The sequence below is a fragment of the Pocillopora verrucosa genome, chromosome 9 (genome assembly GCF_036669915.1).
Source record: "Pocillopora verrucosa isolate sample1 chromosome 9, ASM3666991v2, whole genome shotgun sequence".
In the NCBI taxonomy this organism is placed as follows: domain Eukaryota; kingdom Metazoa; phylum Cnidaria; class Anthozoa; order Scleractinia; family Pocilloporidae; genus Pocillopora; species Pocillopora verrucosa.
In genome coordinates this window covers 1,885,835-1,901,278 of record NC_089320.1, presented here as the reverse complement: position 1 = coordinate 1,901,278, position 15,444 = coordinate 1,885,835, and the positions used below count along the sequence as shown (strand labels likewise).

Here is a 15,444-nt window from a genome sequence, read left to right as displayed (position 1 = left end):
CCCTTGCTTTGATCAAGCAATTAATTACAGCTATACAGATTGACTGATATAGGTTAGAGAGACTTATAACAGTTTTACACTTCAGATTAGAGTGTAAATATATCACGCCTCATGGTGATTCTGAATCATTGAAAATGTCAGTCACGCTCAAATTTGGACAGTTGATGAAACTGATCAGGAAAACCTTAGAAATCTACTGATGTCACGGACACCTAGTCACGAAAGTAATGGAGCTGTCACGCGATCGTCCTTCAACTGACCAGCACTTGCGCCCGCGAATTTGAATTTATAAATTTTGTTTGAAATCGAAACCTTCTAGACCATGCGAGGTAAAATCATGCAGAAAATTCTGATTTATATGGATGAAGAAATAACGGGAAAGCTCTAACGTCTCTTAAGCGGCTAAGAGCTCGGCTATGCATAATATTTACCCAAGATGATGAACAAGATCGCGGTTTTAATTTTTGGTTTGGGGTTTCTGTTTTATCGCATGCAAGTTTATTTTATTGTTCGCGAAGAAAAAGCTGAATTGCATTCTTGGTTAGAGCAGCACGATCTTCTGGATTATGAGGCTAAATTGCACAAATTTGGTATGTGCGATAGTTAGTTCCTTACATTTAAGTATTTTGCAATGTAATTTGTAATTACTTCATGAGGCATAATCGAATTTCTCTAAATAACATCTCAAACATAATAATTAAGAGAACTCCCCACAGTTTACCATGATCCAGTACATGGCAAGGACTTACGATGGTAATATTAAGTATTTACGGCTAAAAATATATCTTATAGAGTTATTTATAGGTGAGGCTTTCCCCCTCTTTGTTTTTGCCTTTATCACATTCAATTCTTCTGCAACATAAATAATGAATAACTTCTGTCAGTATATGATATTGTTTGATAATTTATAGCATATAACGTAGCCTATACGATTAAAAAAAAACAAGCTATAATGATAGGGTGTTGGTTGGTTTCTTAGTGGGGACATACGTAATTTCAAACTTGAAATGAGTCGCCTATTAGCGACCAGAGTTAAAATTCTGGTGACAATCTGTAAGTTTTTAGCAGGCTGTACAGAAAGCCAGACTTGAACTACAACTTCTGTCTTGGCTACAACAAGTTCATTTGGATACCTATTACTCAAAACTGTTATCACAAGGGATAAACAGTGTAGACAGATTGATAAAAAACCACAAATCTGATTTGTTGAGAAAGATTATTACTGATGACAATTTTAAAAAGTTTCAAGAAGCAGTTGAAAAGCAACAAGGTCACTTTGTAGATTCTCCTCCTTTAAAGGGTGTATTAATATTATTTTTTCCAAATTTTGTGTGCTATTTTGTGTTTCTTGTGCATGTTCAACATCTGTTGCCTAGCCCCAGGTGATCTCCCTGCAACTCACAGATCTATAACGACACGCCCTTTCGATTTATTTTTTGTTTTGTTTATTTTGTTGTTGTTGTTATTTTTGTTCTCGTTGTTCTTCCCATGCTGGTATATTCCAAGTTTCCAAGAGCTAGTAAGACAGCAGTGAAATTACTTGTTCCCAAAGTATGTATTTTCTTCTTATTTCACAGTACAAAGCTAAATTGATACGAGCGTTTACGGAAAACAGTGTTCCTTTATTCGCCGCTGGAAAGCTGAAGACCATCGTGGACTCAGTCCTTCCCATGGATCAGATACAGCTTGCTCACGAGAAGATGGAGTCCAACAAAAATATTGGAAAAATAGTTGTTCAAATAGCAGCACCTTGAAGGGGACACGACACAACCACTCATAGAATTTTTATCTTCACAGAAATTTGACTTGAAGTCGAATTATACTATGGTAGTCAACTGAAAACAACAAATAGCAACGTAGGTAAAAGTATATCTAAACTGATAGCAGACAGAGAATTCACAAGGATTTCAAACACGTAAGCTAAATTTTCAAGACGTACTGACCTGTTCCAAGCATTCAGACAGTTCATACAGTTCAGATGAGCGAAAAAGCAAACCCTTACTGTGTTTGCACGCCCGCTCTTTTGCAAAAGATATGCATCCTTTTAACTGGGTGCGAATAAACCTCAAACCAGTATACGTTATTTATGAATAAATTGTATTCACTCAGCTCGTCCTAGTATGTAACCCGATTTTTAAATATCTATTTACGATTAAAATATCGCAGTAGTCACCTTGCAGTTTTTTTCGGGGGGGAAGTCATAGGCAACGCCCCCAAACTGCACCTTTCCCGGGTTACATTTAATCAATTAGACACCAATCACGAGAGATGCATAAAAATTGTGAGTCCAACTGCAAGATCTAAGGGCTTTCTAATTGTTTTTCGGGTAATCTGTTTATTTATTTCGCCCTTTATTTTTTTCACATCTCCGGTTTAGTTTGTGAGCGATTTCCTTCGTCAGCTATACCTTTTTGCACGTTTCTCATATTGCGCGTCATTTCGCAGTCCTCTTGTATTTAAAGCCAGTTTCTTTTACGCATTATTTCTTTTCAAGTCAGTTTACCTAAAGTCGCACTTAGCGCAGTTCTCTGTTTTGAAGTCTTCAAGTCATTCGATTTTCCAGCCATTTATTAGGCGTTATTAATGTGAGTACTTTTTCCGTTTCGCTTCGGTTGTATTCGTTTTTTGTTTACTGTTTGTTTATCCTAATTGTTAGCTTAATTCTTATTTAAGTTTTTAGTTCCAACCTCCCATAACTTCTGAATAAAGGGGATAAGTTTCTGAAGAAACTGTGGTGCTGCGTCGGTGGGCGAGTATCACAGGGTAATTTAGTATTATCACGTGAGTTGATAATACTAAATTACCCTATTACCACTACTGCTGCTGTCTAAATAAAAAGTATTTCGAGTCGAAAAGATAACGTGTTTACTGTTACACCAACCATACTATTCTAGTCTAAGAAAAAGCACGTTATTTGCATGACCATCCTACAACCAACTTCGACTTTTTCTGTAGTAGATTTTGCGCAGAAACGAAAAGAAGATTATGGACCAAGTCGGTTCACTTTAGTCAAGAGATTATAAACTGTTTATAACCTCTTGCTTTAGTTCAATATATGACAACAACACGACCCTTGTAATATTGTTAACTAAAATGCTTTTGGAAGCACTTTAATTGAGCTATTAAAGTTGAGCCCACTCCACTCTTACCAGCAGTATTTCGAGTAATCCAGTAAATACTTCAAATAAAGACATCCTTCCACTCGTCCCAGGCTTCCGTCGCCGCGAAGGAAACATGAGATCACTGAAATTTCTTGTAGTTGTACTATGCGATTTATTTCTAGCCACCAACATCGTTTATGGGAATCCTAAAATGAAAGCTGTTCTATTTACACCCGGTGGCGCAGAGAACCTACATATCGGCACAGCTCCAAAGCCAACAGCCGAAAAGACACGAGTGTTGATCCGCGTGGAATACACTGCATTGAATCGGGCAGACACTCTCCAAAGGCGAGGACTCTACCCTCCCCCTGCTGGGGAATCGGACATTCTTGGACTTGAGGTGTCTGGTGTGATAGAAGAAGTGGGAGAGGAATGTGTTAGGAAATGGAAGTAAGTTGTTATTTCAAGCTTTGTACCGTCCTGTATCGTCACACACCCTTCACAGGCGCTGATCGAATACTGCTTTAGAACCGTAAGGGTAGATGTAGGATGGATTACTGAATACTGAAGTACAATGACAGTTGCAGTGCAATTGTTTGAAATGTTTATTTTAGCTCCTTATTCCAGATGGATCTTTCTGTGCCAACCACAACACCCACCTCCCCCCCCCCCCCCTCACACCCCTTCTATCCGAGCCTCTCTGCATGATGAAATGCTGGTAAAACGTAGCTGAATTTTGTTTTGTTTTGTTTTGACTTTTACAGGAAAGGCGACAAAGTTATGTCTTTATTGGGAGGTCAGTACGTTATTTCATAAAGTCTTGCAGTTCTTTCTTTACCTTGCAAGCACCAGTGCCACAAGCAGCTAAGAGAAGATTGGGGCAATGACCTCTGTTCTCATTGTTGGAAGGGAAGCGGTTTTCAACAAGCTTTGTTCTTTAGCCAAAAAAATTATGCTATGTAGATACAGGGGTGTAGCAAGGATATTTTAAGGATGGGAAGGTGTGTAGGTTATTAATTTAATTGTGCCTTACATATAGGGGACTGACACATGCTTTACTTCTTTATATATATGATCTTGTATCATAATGTATGAAGGACAGGCACTAGAGAACATTCATGCCATGTACATTCCTTATATTCGCAGTTTTTCACAAACCATAGTATGAGATTTGTGTTAATCTAATCACTTAATGAAAATTATCTCTCAAAGGTAAGGGATGGGTGAGTGATGAGCACCTCAGGAACCCCCCCCCCTCCCCCTTAGCCATGTCCCCTGTAATAACTGGCTTTTATGGGCATTGTAATATTCTGTAATTTACTAATTTGCTGTTTTCTGATAAGGAGGAGGGTATGCAGAATATGTTGCTGTTGAAGAGGTCCTTGTCATGCCTGCACCTGATTCTCTTGAATTTTCTGATGCTGCAGCCATTCCTGAAGCATGGCTAACAGCATATCAACTTCTGCACTTTCTTGGGAGAGTTAGAAGTGGTGATGTGGTGCTTATCCATGCTGGTGGCAGTGGTGTTGGAACAGCACTGGTACAACTGTCATTAGTGGCTGGAGCACAGCCATATGTGACTGCAGGCTCAGAGGAAAAGATCAAAATGGCAGAGTCACTTGGAGCCAAGGGAGGCTTCAATTATAAGACAGGAGATTTTTCCTACTGGATAGAAAGTGTGACAGGAGGTGTTGTATTATTCAAAGATAGTTCATGAATTCTTGGTGCTGTTTTGATGACAATGAAAAGCTTATGTCTGTTTTTGAAAACAAGTTGGTGGTAGAAATCTCCCCCTGTCTTCCTTTTCCTAACTTAAAACTTCCTTCTCTGGCACCAACTGAGCCTTCACCTCCAAAGACCTAATTTAATATTTCCCTATAGACTGCTTCTATAATAAAATTTTAAATTTTAAAGGGAAATTAGGTGTGTCAAGATAACACCTAATCTCCTACCCAGACCCTACCAGTTAGCTGTAACTGAAATGCATGGCTGTGGAAGGTCTGGGTACAAGATCTAGATTAGATAACACATTAGAAATTATTGCTTTGTCCCTTCTCATCATTTTTCACTAGACAGTGTAATGAAACTTCAAGATTTTAGAATGAAATACATTCTTAAAGGTTGCAATGGCAAGCTGTAATTCTTAATCTACAACAGTATGTCTTGTGTCAAAGACAGCTCTTTCTGGCCCCCTTCCCCTGCCCCTCCACCTCTCCTCCCTGATAATGTAAGAAAATTCTACCAAATGTTTCCTACAGCTTTCTGCCAAAGAAAATAATGAGATTATAAACTGGATACCATAATGATACACTAATAGAACTGTACTATCTACAATGGTGCGAGGCCTTTGCACTCTGGCAACATGCTACTTGTGTTAAGATTTTTAGGAATTTTTGTTATTTCCTCAGGAAAAGGGGCAGATGTAATCCTCGACTGTGTTGGTAGTTCCTTCTGGGAGCAAAACATTAGGAGCCTTGCTCTTGATGGTCGTTGGGTACTGTATGGTTTGTTAGGAGGAGGAAATGTGAGTGGGAACTTACTTAGAGATTTGTTAAAAAAGAGAGGATCACTCATAGCCACAACACTGAGAAGTAGATCTCTTGAGGTAAGTTTATTCATCTTGAAGAGTGGTGTCCTATAGGAAATCAGAAAAGGAAAGTCTTAAATTGCAGTGCACAGTTTCCATATTGATGAAATGCATCAATCCTCTGCACTCCCTCAACAACCCTGTGACAAGGTAAAGAAAGACCTTGGAAATGAGATTCAGCCACTCCCCTCTCCCCTCATTTTTTTCATGTCAAAGGACCCCCAGGACATTTTGTATTTTCTCTATTTTACTTATTTTTAAATTTATTCCACAGTACAAGGCAGAATTAGTGCAAGCATTTACAAAAACCATTGTTCCACTATTTGCCACTGGTAAAATGAAGACCATTGTGGACTCAGTGTTTACAATGGATCAGATTCAACTTGCTCACATGAAGATGGAGTCCAACCAAAACATTGGAAAAATAGTTATTAAGATAGCTACACCTCAAGTAGATGAAAATGTCACAATAAACAAATCTGAACTCTGATCTGCATTTGGCTCTCAAGGCCAGGTGTTGGTTAGCTTCTCAACCACTCACCCCTGACAGGGGTGAATGGTTGAGAAGCTAACATGGTCATTGAAGGGTTTTTTTGGCCCTCACTATGCACAGTTCTAGGGCATAACAATTAACTTACAGACCAATAGAAACTATCCATTAATTTATTCGATCATAATATTTGTCTGCATAATGAAAGACTGTGCTCGGCCAGGAAGCTTCCCACAATCCTACAGTACCTCTGCTTTCATAGTCTATTTTGATTTTCAACCCTGTAGTGTACTATGTCTCGGGAGGAAAGGCTATTGGCGTCGCACAAGCAAATACTGAAGAACGTAGGTTCAGTTTGTTGACTGATTCATTGATAGGACAGCAGAGAATAGTAATTTGGTCAAGGGACCAAAAAACGGTCACGAATGATGCAGCAACGCACGAGTATCCCATTCTACGAATAGATCGGTTTGAGTGTCCATTTTAGAGTAAGTTAGTGTATATTTTCCATCCTAAATACAATTTCATTACAACGGTAAAAGATGATATCAAATATTAAAAACAAATAAAAAAAGAAATGGTACGAACGTCTCAATAAATATTAAAGAAACCGTGTGTTTCATATTCTACTTAAATGATTCCCGTTTTAAATAGAAATTCATAATCTCATTACGTTGCATAAACCTACTTGGAACACGTCAGTTATCAGACAGCTGCAATCGTACGTAAAAATACAAGTATTATTTATCTTAGTCGCTATTTTAATATTTACACCATTTACACACGAAAAAAAAAAGAGACCAGTTGTTGAGAGGCTAACGTTAGTAAGGATAACTTCTTTTTCTGCTTCTTATTTGCTGTCCTGTGGATGGATGTTCTGCAAAGCTGTCAGGATAACCACAAGAAAACCACGCAACGGCGTGGCCATTTGTATCATAAATTTAACGGAAATTTATGGGGAAATCGAAAAGTTCCATAACATCCCACAAACACTCATTAAATTTCAAATTAAACATTTTACTACTAGGTATTACTATATAATTTGTTTTATCAACTGAGTTGATGATGTAAATTAGCCATTGTAAAGATTTTCTACAGCTGAAGTTTCGAGCGTTAGCGCTTAGTCAGAGCGAATAATGTACTAGGTATGTTGTATTGTGGTTTCTGTAACTGAAAATGCTAAATTTTACCGATTCGAAGGGTTCGGCAGCGGACAATCATCCGAGTGCATAGTAGAACGACTTACTCTAGAAGTTTCGACATTCCCATGTATTTCCTCCAAATTCAGTTATACAAACCGACGCACCGTTTGTGTGGGTTCCTGTGGTCAAACATCACGGAGGATCGTCAATTAACGCATGCGTAAAGAAAGTTCAAGATTGACGAAGGTGCATTGCAGCTTTGTAGTTGTATCAAACTTTCTTGACAAGAAGGTGAAGAGTTGCATTGGGCACTAAACCACATTCTTGTAAAGTTGCGTTAGGATCATCGTAAACTCTGTTAGGAAAAGACGTTTTTATTTCGTAGGGTGGAGCATCTTTCGGCCTATAAAAAGAAAAAGAAAAAGAAAAATTCCGTTAAATGCTACGGACAATTTTCATTCTAATAAGACATTGTTTAAGGCATAAGTCCCACTTGGGAAAGGTAAAATTACACGAACGTCTGCAAAGTGCGGTAAAACGAAAGAAGAAGTCCAAGCTCCCAAATTGCGAATTGGACTTCCACAGCAAGTGATTTAATAGCAACAACCATTGATGTTTCGAACATCTCTTCATTCATTTCGATATGAGCATAGCTCAATTTGATTATCTAGTGAACCGAAACATCGACATGAATAAGTTTTAGTTTTTCATCCGATAGTGTTCTATCGTTTCTTTGCATACCTTGCAGCATCAATGTGACTTCTAACATCTCGTATACAATCTGTAAACTTCATCTTCAGGATATATGTCTAAAGAGACGAAAAAGTCAAATGAAGGGGTTGAAGAGACTTGTACGACAAACATAGATAAATACGTACATAAATAAATGAAATAGAAAATAAAACAAAACAAAACAAGATCCAACCATTTCTCCTGTCTCTGATTTGATCCTCAAAGTAGAAACCTGCGTTTTACCGGCTGATTGAGGTCTTGTAGTCTCAGCACCTCTAAAGGAATACAACGAAGACAATGAAAAGTCTTAAAAAGGAGAGGCATGCGAAAACGTACAATTTTATTTCTGCCATGTAAAAAGGTTAGAAGAAAAGTTAACCACTCCCCACACGTAACCTATCCGCTCGAATATCGTCTTCAAATGAGCTCGAAATTCGGCCACGGATGCCGTAAATTTGAAACAGATTATTAACCTAGCCACAACTGTCCCAAAATGGCAGCAATCACTAAGCTCGATTCACAGCAGCTTCCGCTCTTGTAGTGGCAAAAGTTAGCTGAATAACAGCAGCTATGACCCGCACCTACAGGTTTGAGTTGAACTCTGGGAAGTCATGCATGAAGCATCAGGTAACTGAATTGCTCCACATATACTTTTACTGGCGACGATTAAGATCAACAGAACACTTTTCTCCGATGCTAGTACCTGAAAGTCTGTAACTATGCTATACGTCCTAACGAAAGGAAACTCCAAATTTCCTAACCTTAATTTTATCTCTTGAAGCACAGGAGTGTCTAGAACTTGGATATCTGATTGTCTTTCTCCACCCTGTTAAAGCGAAAAGCTCTATTCAGCATGGAGTAGGATCAACTTTTGCAAACAACTTCTCTCAATGTAAAACAGAATACTTAAAACGATAATAGTTCAGTAAAGTACAAGAGGCTGGGAAGAGAAATTAATTTTTACCAAGGGGTGAGTGACGGGAAAAAGGGAGGAGAGGGGAGGGAGTGTCGCAATGGAAACCTCGTCTTCCACGCCTCCTCCCCCCACCTCCACTACAACTCTCAGTCAAAAATGGCCGGCCGGATAACGACTGCGAGCTTGTATCGCTAGTTCGTCCTGATAAAACGCCTGCACCGCAGGCTAACTGATATCATCTTCAGTGGTTTTGAACACTTTAATAAAAGAAAAGGATCACTTCAGTTCCTATCTGTGAGGCTACAAACCTTGATAACATTTTCCACTCCTGATCTCACGTCAATTATTTTACCATCTTTGATAACAGACTGAGGAAGCCGCGACAAAAATTGATCCACGGACTGTTGCTTTTGTCCTGAAAAATTAAAATAATGGATTTTCTGGATAAAAGAAAAACGGTAAGAATACAAAGCAACACAAGTATCATTGCGCAGAAGGTTATTGCCTCCTTTTTATTTTGCTTTATTTTCAAAGTGAATACCACCGACTAAACAGACCTGGTGTATGACCCTCGACTCGGTGGCTTTTGGCATTTTCCTCACCAGCCAATGACTTCCCTGTTCCAGGAAACAGAAGTGCTGTCCTTCTGTCTTCAAACACAACATCTCTTTTGTCCTGTACCTGTCACACACAAAACAAGACGCGAATCAGTTACATAAAACTTGGTTGCGTGCAGCTCGTTATCGTAAATATTTCGCGGCAACAGTTCAATTTTGAAATAGATACTCGCGTGAAAATTAAAGTGTCATCATATGACGATCAAGGTGAACATTTCACCTGCACTGTCCACCGCAATCAGGAGGACATTATGTCATGAAAGGTCGAGCCGGAATAAACCCTTCGATACTGCTAAGAGTTAACTAAATTTAAGCAAGTACCTCAAAAGGAACTCCACCGGGATATCTGGTCTGTAACTCACTTGGAAAATATCCGTCCATTATATCTTGCATACATTGCTGAAGAGAGTATGATCGCAAAAACAAAAAATCAGTGTAAGCAACGATACAGGAGTTTTACTGAGCATACACAGCAATTAAATACTTATCGGTGATTACTTTGATAAAAGGCATTGATATATGAATTTTAATGCACGTACTGTAGCTTGTTTAAATGTGAATCGAGATGAAAATATTTGAAGGAAACCCATACATCTTTTAAAGTTTTTTTTACGTAACAAAAAACAAACAACAGCAAAACAAAACAAAACCAAAACTAAAAACGATCACTGAAGCTCGTAAAAACAAGTTGTTGTTACTCTGCGTTCTAATAGGCTTCTGGTGATATCTTCCTTCGTTCTAATTGGCCGTTGTGATTGCTTTGTTTTTGGTCTCATGACATTCGATGAAAAACTGCTTTACGTAATAAACGACTGGTGACGAATTACTAACCTGAGTAACTGGATCTGAATATGGCCTGAAAGGTCCTCCAAACATAAGAATGCCGTTTGAATACAAAACCAAGGGCACGGAATCGCGAACCTAAATTGAATCATTAATAAATATTAGACACTGCTGAACATTTGGGGTTTAAGTCCAATGGTAAAGGCAACATTCTCAAAAAATAGGGTCATACTCATGTTAGGAAAGAGCGGAAAAAATTGCCTTACAACATGTAGCTTCCTACCTCAATTAGTAACAAAGCACTCAACTAGTATCTAGTCTACGAATAGGCCAACATTATCTTCCTTATTATAAGTTCTACAAAAATTCCTCACCTTAAGTCGTGCTCCATCTTTAGTCCGTGATACATCACTACAGCCCTCTCCTGCCAGAATGTTCAGTTCCCTGATATTCTTCAAAACAACATCAAAGTCCATTTGAAAGTCATATGGTGCTGACGTAACCAGAGAGGAGTCTAACATCAAAGGGAAACATAAAAAAAAAGAAATGAGTCAAAAGAGTGATTGGTATGTAGAGAAAAACTCATTCTATGATGACACTTTTTGATAAAAGGAAGACTTGTTTTTTCAGTGAAAAGGAAATGATAAGTAGGTTGTAGTTTCATTGTCCAAATTGTGACCAACAAGTCGCCAATGCAGACTTGAGCTCAAAAAACGAAATGTCCAACATTTCTTTCTTTTAACTTTTACACATTCGACTGGTGATCGTTCACATGGAGATATATGCTCTAACAGACTACAGGTTGTCCCTGCTTTTCGGTGAAGCTCCACGAATCAGAAAAAAAATTCGTGAAAAATTGATGTTAGCTTACACAGTGTTCCGAGCGGCACACCAACAACTTTTTTTTCACTGACTTTCTTCCTTGTGCGACGGACTTCGCCGAAAAGCATGGACTGCTCGTAGTCTAGTTCTTTAAGCAAAAACACATATATAAAACCTTGGGACTTTTTTGAACCGGTCATATAGTTATTTCTGCATGTTTAGATGGAAAACAACACCGCTATGGTACAAGTCCCAGAATGCGTTGCAGAGTGGGGATGCAAGGATCTTTCGACACCACGTTTAGAGAGAAACAATATGAAAAGGCTCAGTTTACTTGGATTCCAAACTCCTTGTCTGCTGACTGAGCTGGGGGCAGGTGTGGATGTTGGTTCTTCTAAAACTTCATAATCAGAGTCACTAGCGTCATCTCCAACCCAGACCATACCATAATCAGCAAGGAATTCCTGTGGTAAAGAAAACAAACCTTGCGTTTAACAATTGGAGTTGGAGTGAAGCAACGGAACTTACACTAAGTGACTCAATGTCCATCGTTTCCGGGTCAAAATTGGAATTTAGAGTGTTGCTTTTGGCGGCGGGAAGAAAACCCGAACATCCCGGAGAGAAACCGTCGAACAACAAACTCAACCCACGTGTGAAGTCAGCTCCGGGAATCGAACCCAGGCCACAGTGGAGCGATGCCATCTCCTCCTTTTACTAAAAATCCTCAGTCTAAAAATCACGGATGACTCTTCCTTTGTTCATAAGGCTACAATTCGCGCGCGCGTGGCCATGACCATTGCGTGAGCGCAGAAAGTATGCACAGCGAGAAAAGCAGGCAGTGTCCTTAAAGTAACTCGAGAACTCATTAACCCCCCCCCCCCCTGGTTATTTTTACCCCCACCCAGGATGTAAAAATACACCTCCTCGCTTCATGCAACAAAACAGCCATGTTCATACCTCCATCTGAAACACTTGGGTCTGTAGTCTTCTACACTTCTTCTCCAACTCTGTTATTGTGCCAGAGTTATATCCTAAAAAAGGCAATTTAGTATATTAGAATCACGTTCAAACATTTTGTGATAGCCTTTATAAAAAGTCTGAGAGCGAATAGTAGCAACTATAAAGTGTATGTATGCAATCAAATACATGACTGTGCATTTGCTGACGGGTTTCTGTGTGTTAACCATTGTCCTTACCTCGAGCTTTCTCCAACAATTTAGCTTTCTCCTCTAGTATTCTAATCTTCTTATCCTACGATAGATAAACACAGACAACAAGCTAACCTATCATTGATATACACAAAGTGATAATTTGACATTGTTCCTCTGAATCTCTATCACAACAACTCATGGGCTCTTCAGGCGAAATGCTCCCTGATGCCTTAGGGGTGTAACTAGAGGTAATGATGCTGAAGTAGACTATGTCTCTCCCCACCCTCAAGTGTAACACCAGCACACTATCAGAATAGCTAATAAATTGGATATTCACGATTGATGTAAGAATCATAGCAAAAAATAAGGAAAAGAGAAAGAGAGAAGCAAAATTCTTCACCATGTTTTGCCATGGAATAAGCTCCTGCTCATTGTTACTATAAATATCATAGTTATTGTTAGTAGTTTACTGCACTCTGATAGATCATAACTTTATTTAAAGCATTATAATGTATGGTAAGACTTTGATGAAATGACATACAAAACGATATCTGCTATTCACCATTGCACATTACACCATGATATGTAAGAAGCAGGAAAATGAGACCTAACTATTTTCATTATGCCTCAACGTTATACCTCTCATTTTCTATTGGTCTCAAGCGCACAAGTGTGGTTAAACTTTGAAACCAGACTTGTAAATCAAAGACCGCAGTGAATCCTTAATACACATCTTTTAACCAGTTATTGGATGAGTATTGGTTGACTATTACAGGCAGTAATACAACACAGTCAAATAAATGAAGGATATGGCAAACATTTTGGGCTACCCTAAATGTCGTCAATGATGTGCACAGGGGCAGCTGGCTCTCACCTTTTCTCCTATCTGTGCCTGCGCAGATTTTAGTTGTTGTTCCACCTGAGCCAGACGTGACATCATACTGCTCAGAAGATCTCTGTCTGATGGCGCTATAAAACATCAGCAATTAATGGTTGCATTTATCCATGAATCACCACAAAATACCAAATTAAGGCTGCAACTTCTACACTGGACAATTTCCTAGGTTTTTGTTGGAATGTACTGTAACTGTCAGTCCAACATATTTTTGCCTCATATTGTGAGTATTGTTGTTGATAGAGGTAACTGACAGCAAGTAGGCTGATAAATTATCACATTTATAACACATAGCAAAGGATAAAATTATATGAATTATTTCAATATTTATTTATTTATCATAAAAAAAATGTACTGAAAATTACAACCTCAAAGTTCCTTAACAACAATAAACAAGCTTTATTGGGGTCTTCATCAACTGAGTGCTTTGTAGTGTTAATAAACAATTATTCCACTAGCCTGTGTTAAATATAAGATTTTAGATGGCCAACAAGGCCTGTATGGCCGGGTTCGCTATAATCATCTAATACCCAACAAGCATGAGTGGAATGGATAAATCTCCCCATCTTTATTTTATTATGTTATTTTTTTGATGCATACACTTACAATATTTTTAGAGCACAGTATAATGGCTCATAACTCATCATGGCTATTGGCTATGAAAACTCTCGGCTATGAAAACTCACTATCCAATGATCCAGTTTTTAACAATTGATTTTAGAAGGAGGACCTATGTTGTTGTATGGAACTCTCCTTTAATTAGAGAGTAAGTATGAAAAATATTTACATTAACCAGTGAGCTACCCTCACCATTTGTTGAGCTTGAGGACTTTGGTACTTTAGACAATCCATCTTTTTTCAATGAACCACCAGGAAGTTCAACTTAATGGAATAAATATCAACACACCACATTAAATGATTGCAAACTAACAAAACAACAAACTCAATCCCTATGAGGAATCAAATCTTACATGATGCTATTGACATTCCTGATCCTAGTAGTATGCAGGATGCGTGTCATATGAACTTTGTAATAGACCTTGCTCACCATAGAGTGGCTTAGTGGTAGAACATCGGAGTACAGAATCTGAAGGTCTGAAGTTCGATTCCTTATAGGGACTCAGAATTTTTTCTTTGTCCCATGCTTGTGACAAGAAAAAAAACATCTTTCTATGTTTCTTTACAGAGCTCAAAACTTACTATCTGTCTTATTCTATTTACAATAAAACTTTGATTACTAACCTGAAGCATGCTCTAAATTTCTGAATGGAACTTGAGCTTGCCTGAAAAATTTGAGAAAACAGATTAAGCGTATCTGTCAATAGACTTGATAATATTTTCAGGGATTGAATAATTCTTCTGCTAAGTTGAAGTTTCCTGAGTTAATTGTTGCTTCTATTTCAAAGTGTATTCATCTCCATGACAACCCATAACCTCTTTTTACAAGATAAATATTGTAGATTTTGTCTGTGTGGTGTCATTTTATTACAAACTAACATTTACTCTTTTTTTTCTGTTTTTTACAATTATTATCATCATAACTGTTACTATTATTGTTAGTTGGAATAAAAATATAATAAATTTGAAAAAAGGCTCTGTTACCAAGAATAATTATGAATCGTGACGCGTTATCTCTCTTGATCATGACAAATTCAAATTTTAGATCAGTCAAAAATTTTTGAAAATTTATTCATGTTCACCCCATGCAGATGGAAAAACATAACATTAATCAGTGCTTTATTGAAACATACTTTGACAAATAACCCAAACTCAAAAGATAGCCAGACTAGAAACAGTAAAGAAGCAAACAATTCAAAGTCTTGATCGGTATAGTATCGTTCAAATTGTCATGAAAACAACCAATACATTTAGACCGGTAGTAACCAGAGAAAACACAAAGACAGTCCACATTTGGACCAAGTTATCTTAGCAACGCAAAGCGATCTAGAAAATGTGCTCATTAAGACTTATCTTCGTTTCCAATTTCAACTGTTACCTGGGATCGAGTGGAGTCCTTTTCCCTTTCTTCAAGCTAGAAATTGGTGAGCTCATAGTCTTAATGTTTCTGATATTTTGCGAGCCTTTTTTACCTAAAAATTAACCGCAATCTGCTGCGAATCTTTCATAACAAACAGAAATACGAAATGTCCGCCATTCGCCGCCATATTGGTTGTGAAGTAGTTACCAGTCTTTCTCAAATAAACTTCT

The 15,444-nt window shown here is 38.1% G+C and overlaps 2 protein-coding genes across 2 annotated transcripts; one reads left to right on the top strand and one right to left on the bottom strand.

The window, feature by feature from the left end:
• The first annotated feature begins 3,225 nt into the window (after positions 1–3,225).
• On the top strand, positions 3,226–6,557 carry LOC131791385 (quinone oxidoreductase PIG3-like). Its single transcript, XM_059108716.2, has 5 exons — positions 3,226–3,551; positions 3,866–3,897; positions 4,445–4,789; positions 5,510–5,706; positions 5,963–6,557. Exons 1-5 carry the CDS (start codon positions 3,235–3,237, stop codon positions 6,176–6,178), a joined length of 1,107 nt encoding a protein of 368 aa, XP_058964699.2. The 5' UTR covers positions 3,226–3,234; the 3' UTR covers positions 6,179–6,557.
• LOC131791388 (UBX domain-containing protein 11) lies at positions 5,698–15,391 on the bottom strand. Its single transcript, XM_059108718.2, has 16 exons — positions 15,233–15,391; positions 14,479–14,519; positions 14,047–14,118; positions 13,216–13,310; positions 12,387–12,441; positions 12,148–12,221; positions 11,525–11,654; positions 10,743–10,882; positions 10,417–10,506; positions 9,907–9,984; positions 9,526–9,649; positions 9,277–9,383; positions 8,814–8,878; positions 8,246–8,327; positions 8,062–8,129; positions 5,698–7,723 (listed from the first exon to the last, which is right to left on the bottom strand). Exons 1-16 carry the CDS (start codon positions 15,286–15,288, stop codon positions 7,591–7,593), a joined length of 1,410 nt encoding a protein of 469 aa, XP_058964701.2. The 5' UTR covers positions 15,289–15,391; the 3' UTR covers positions 5,698–7,590.
• Between the last annotated feature and the right edge of the window lie 53 nt (positions 15,392–15,444).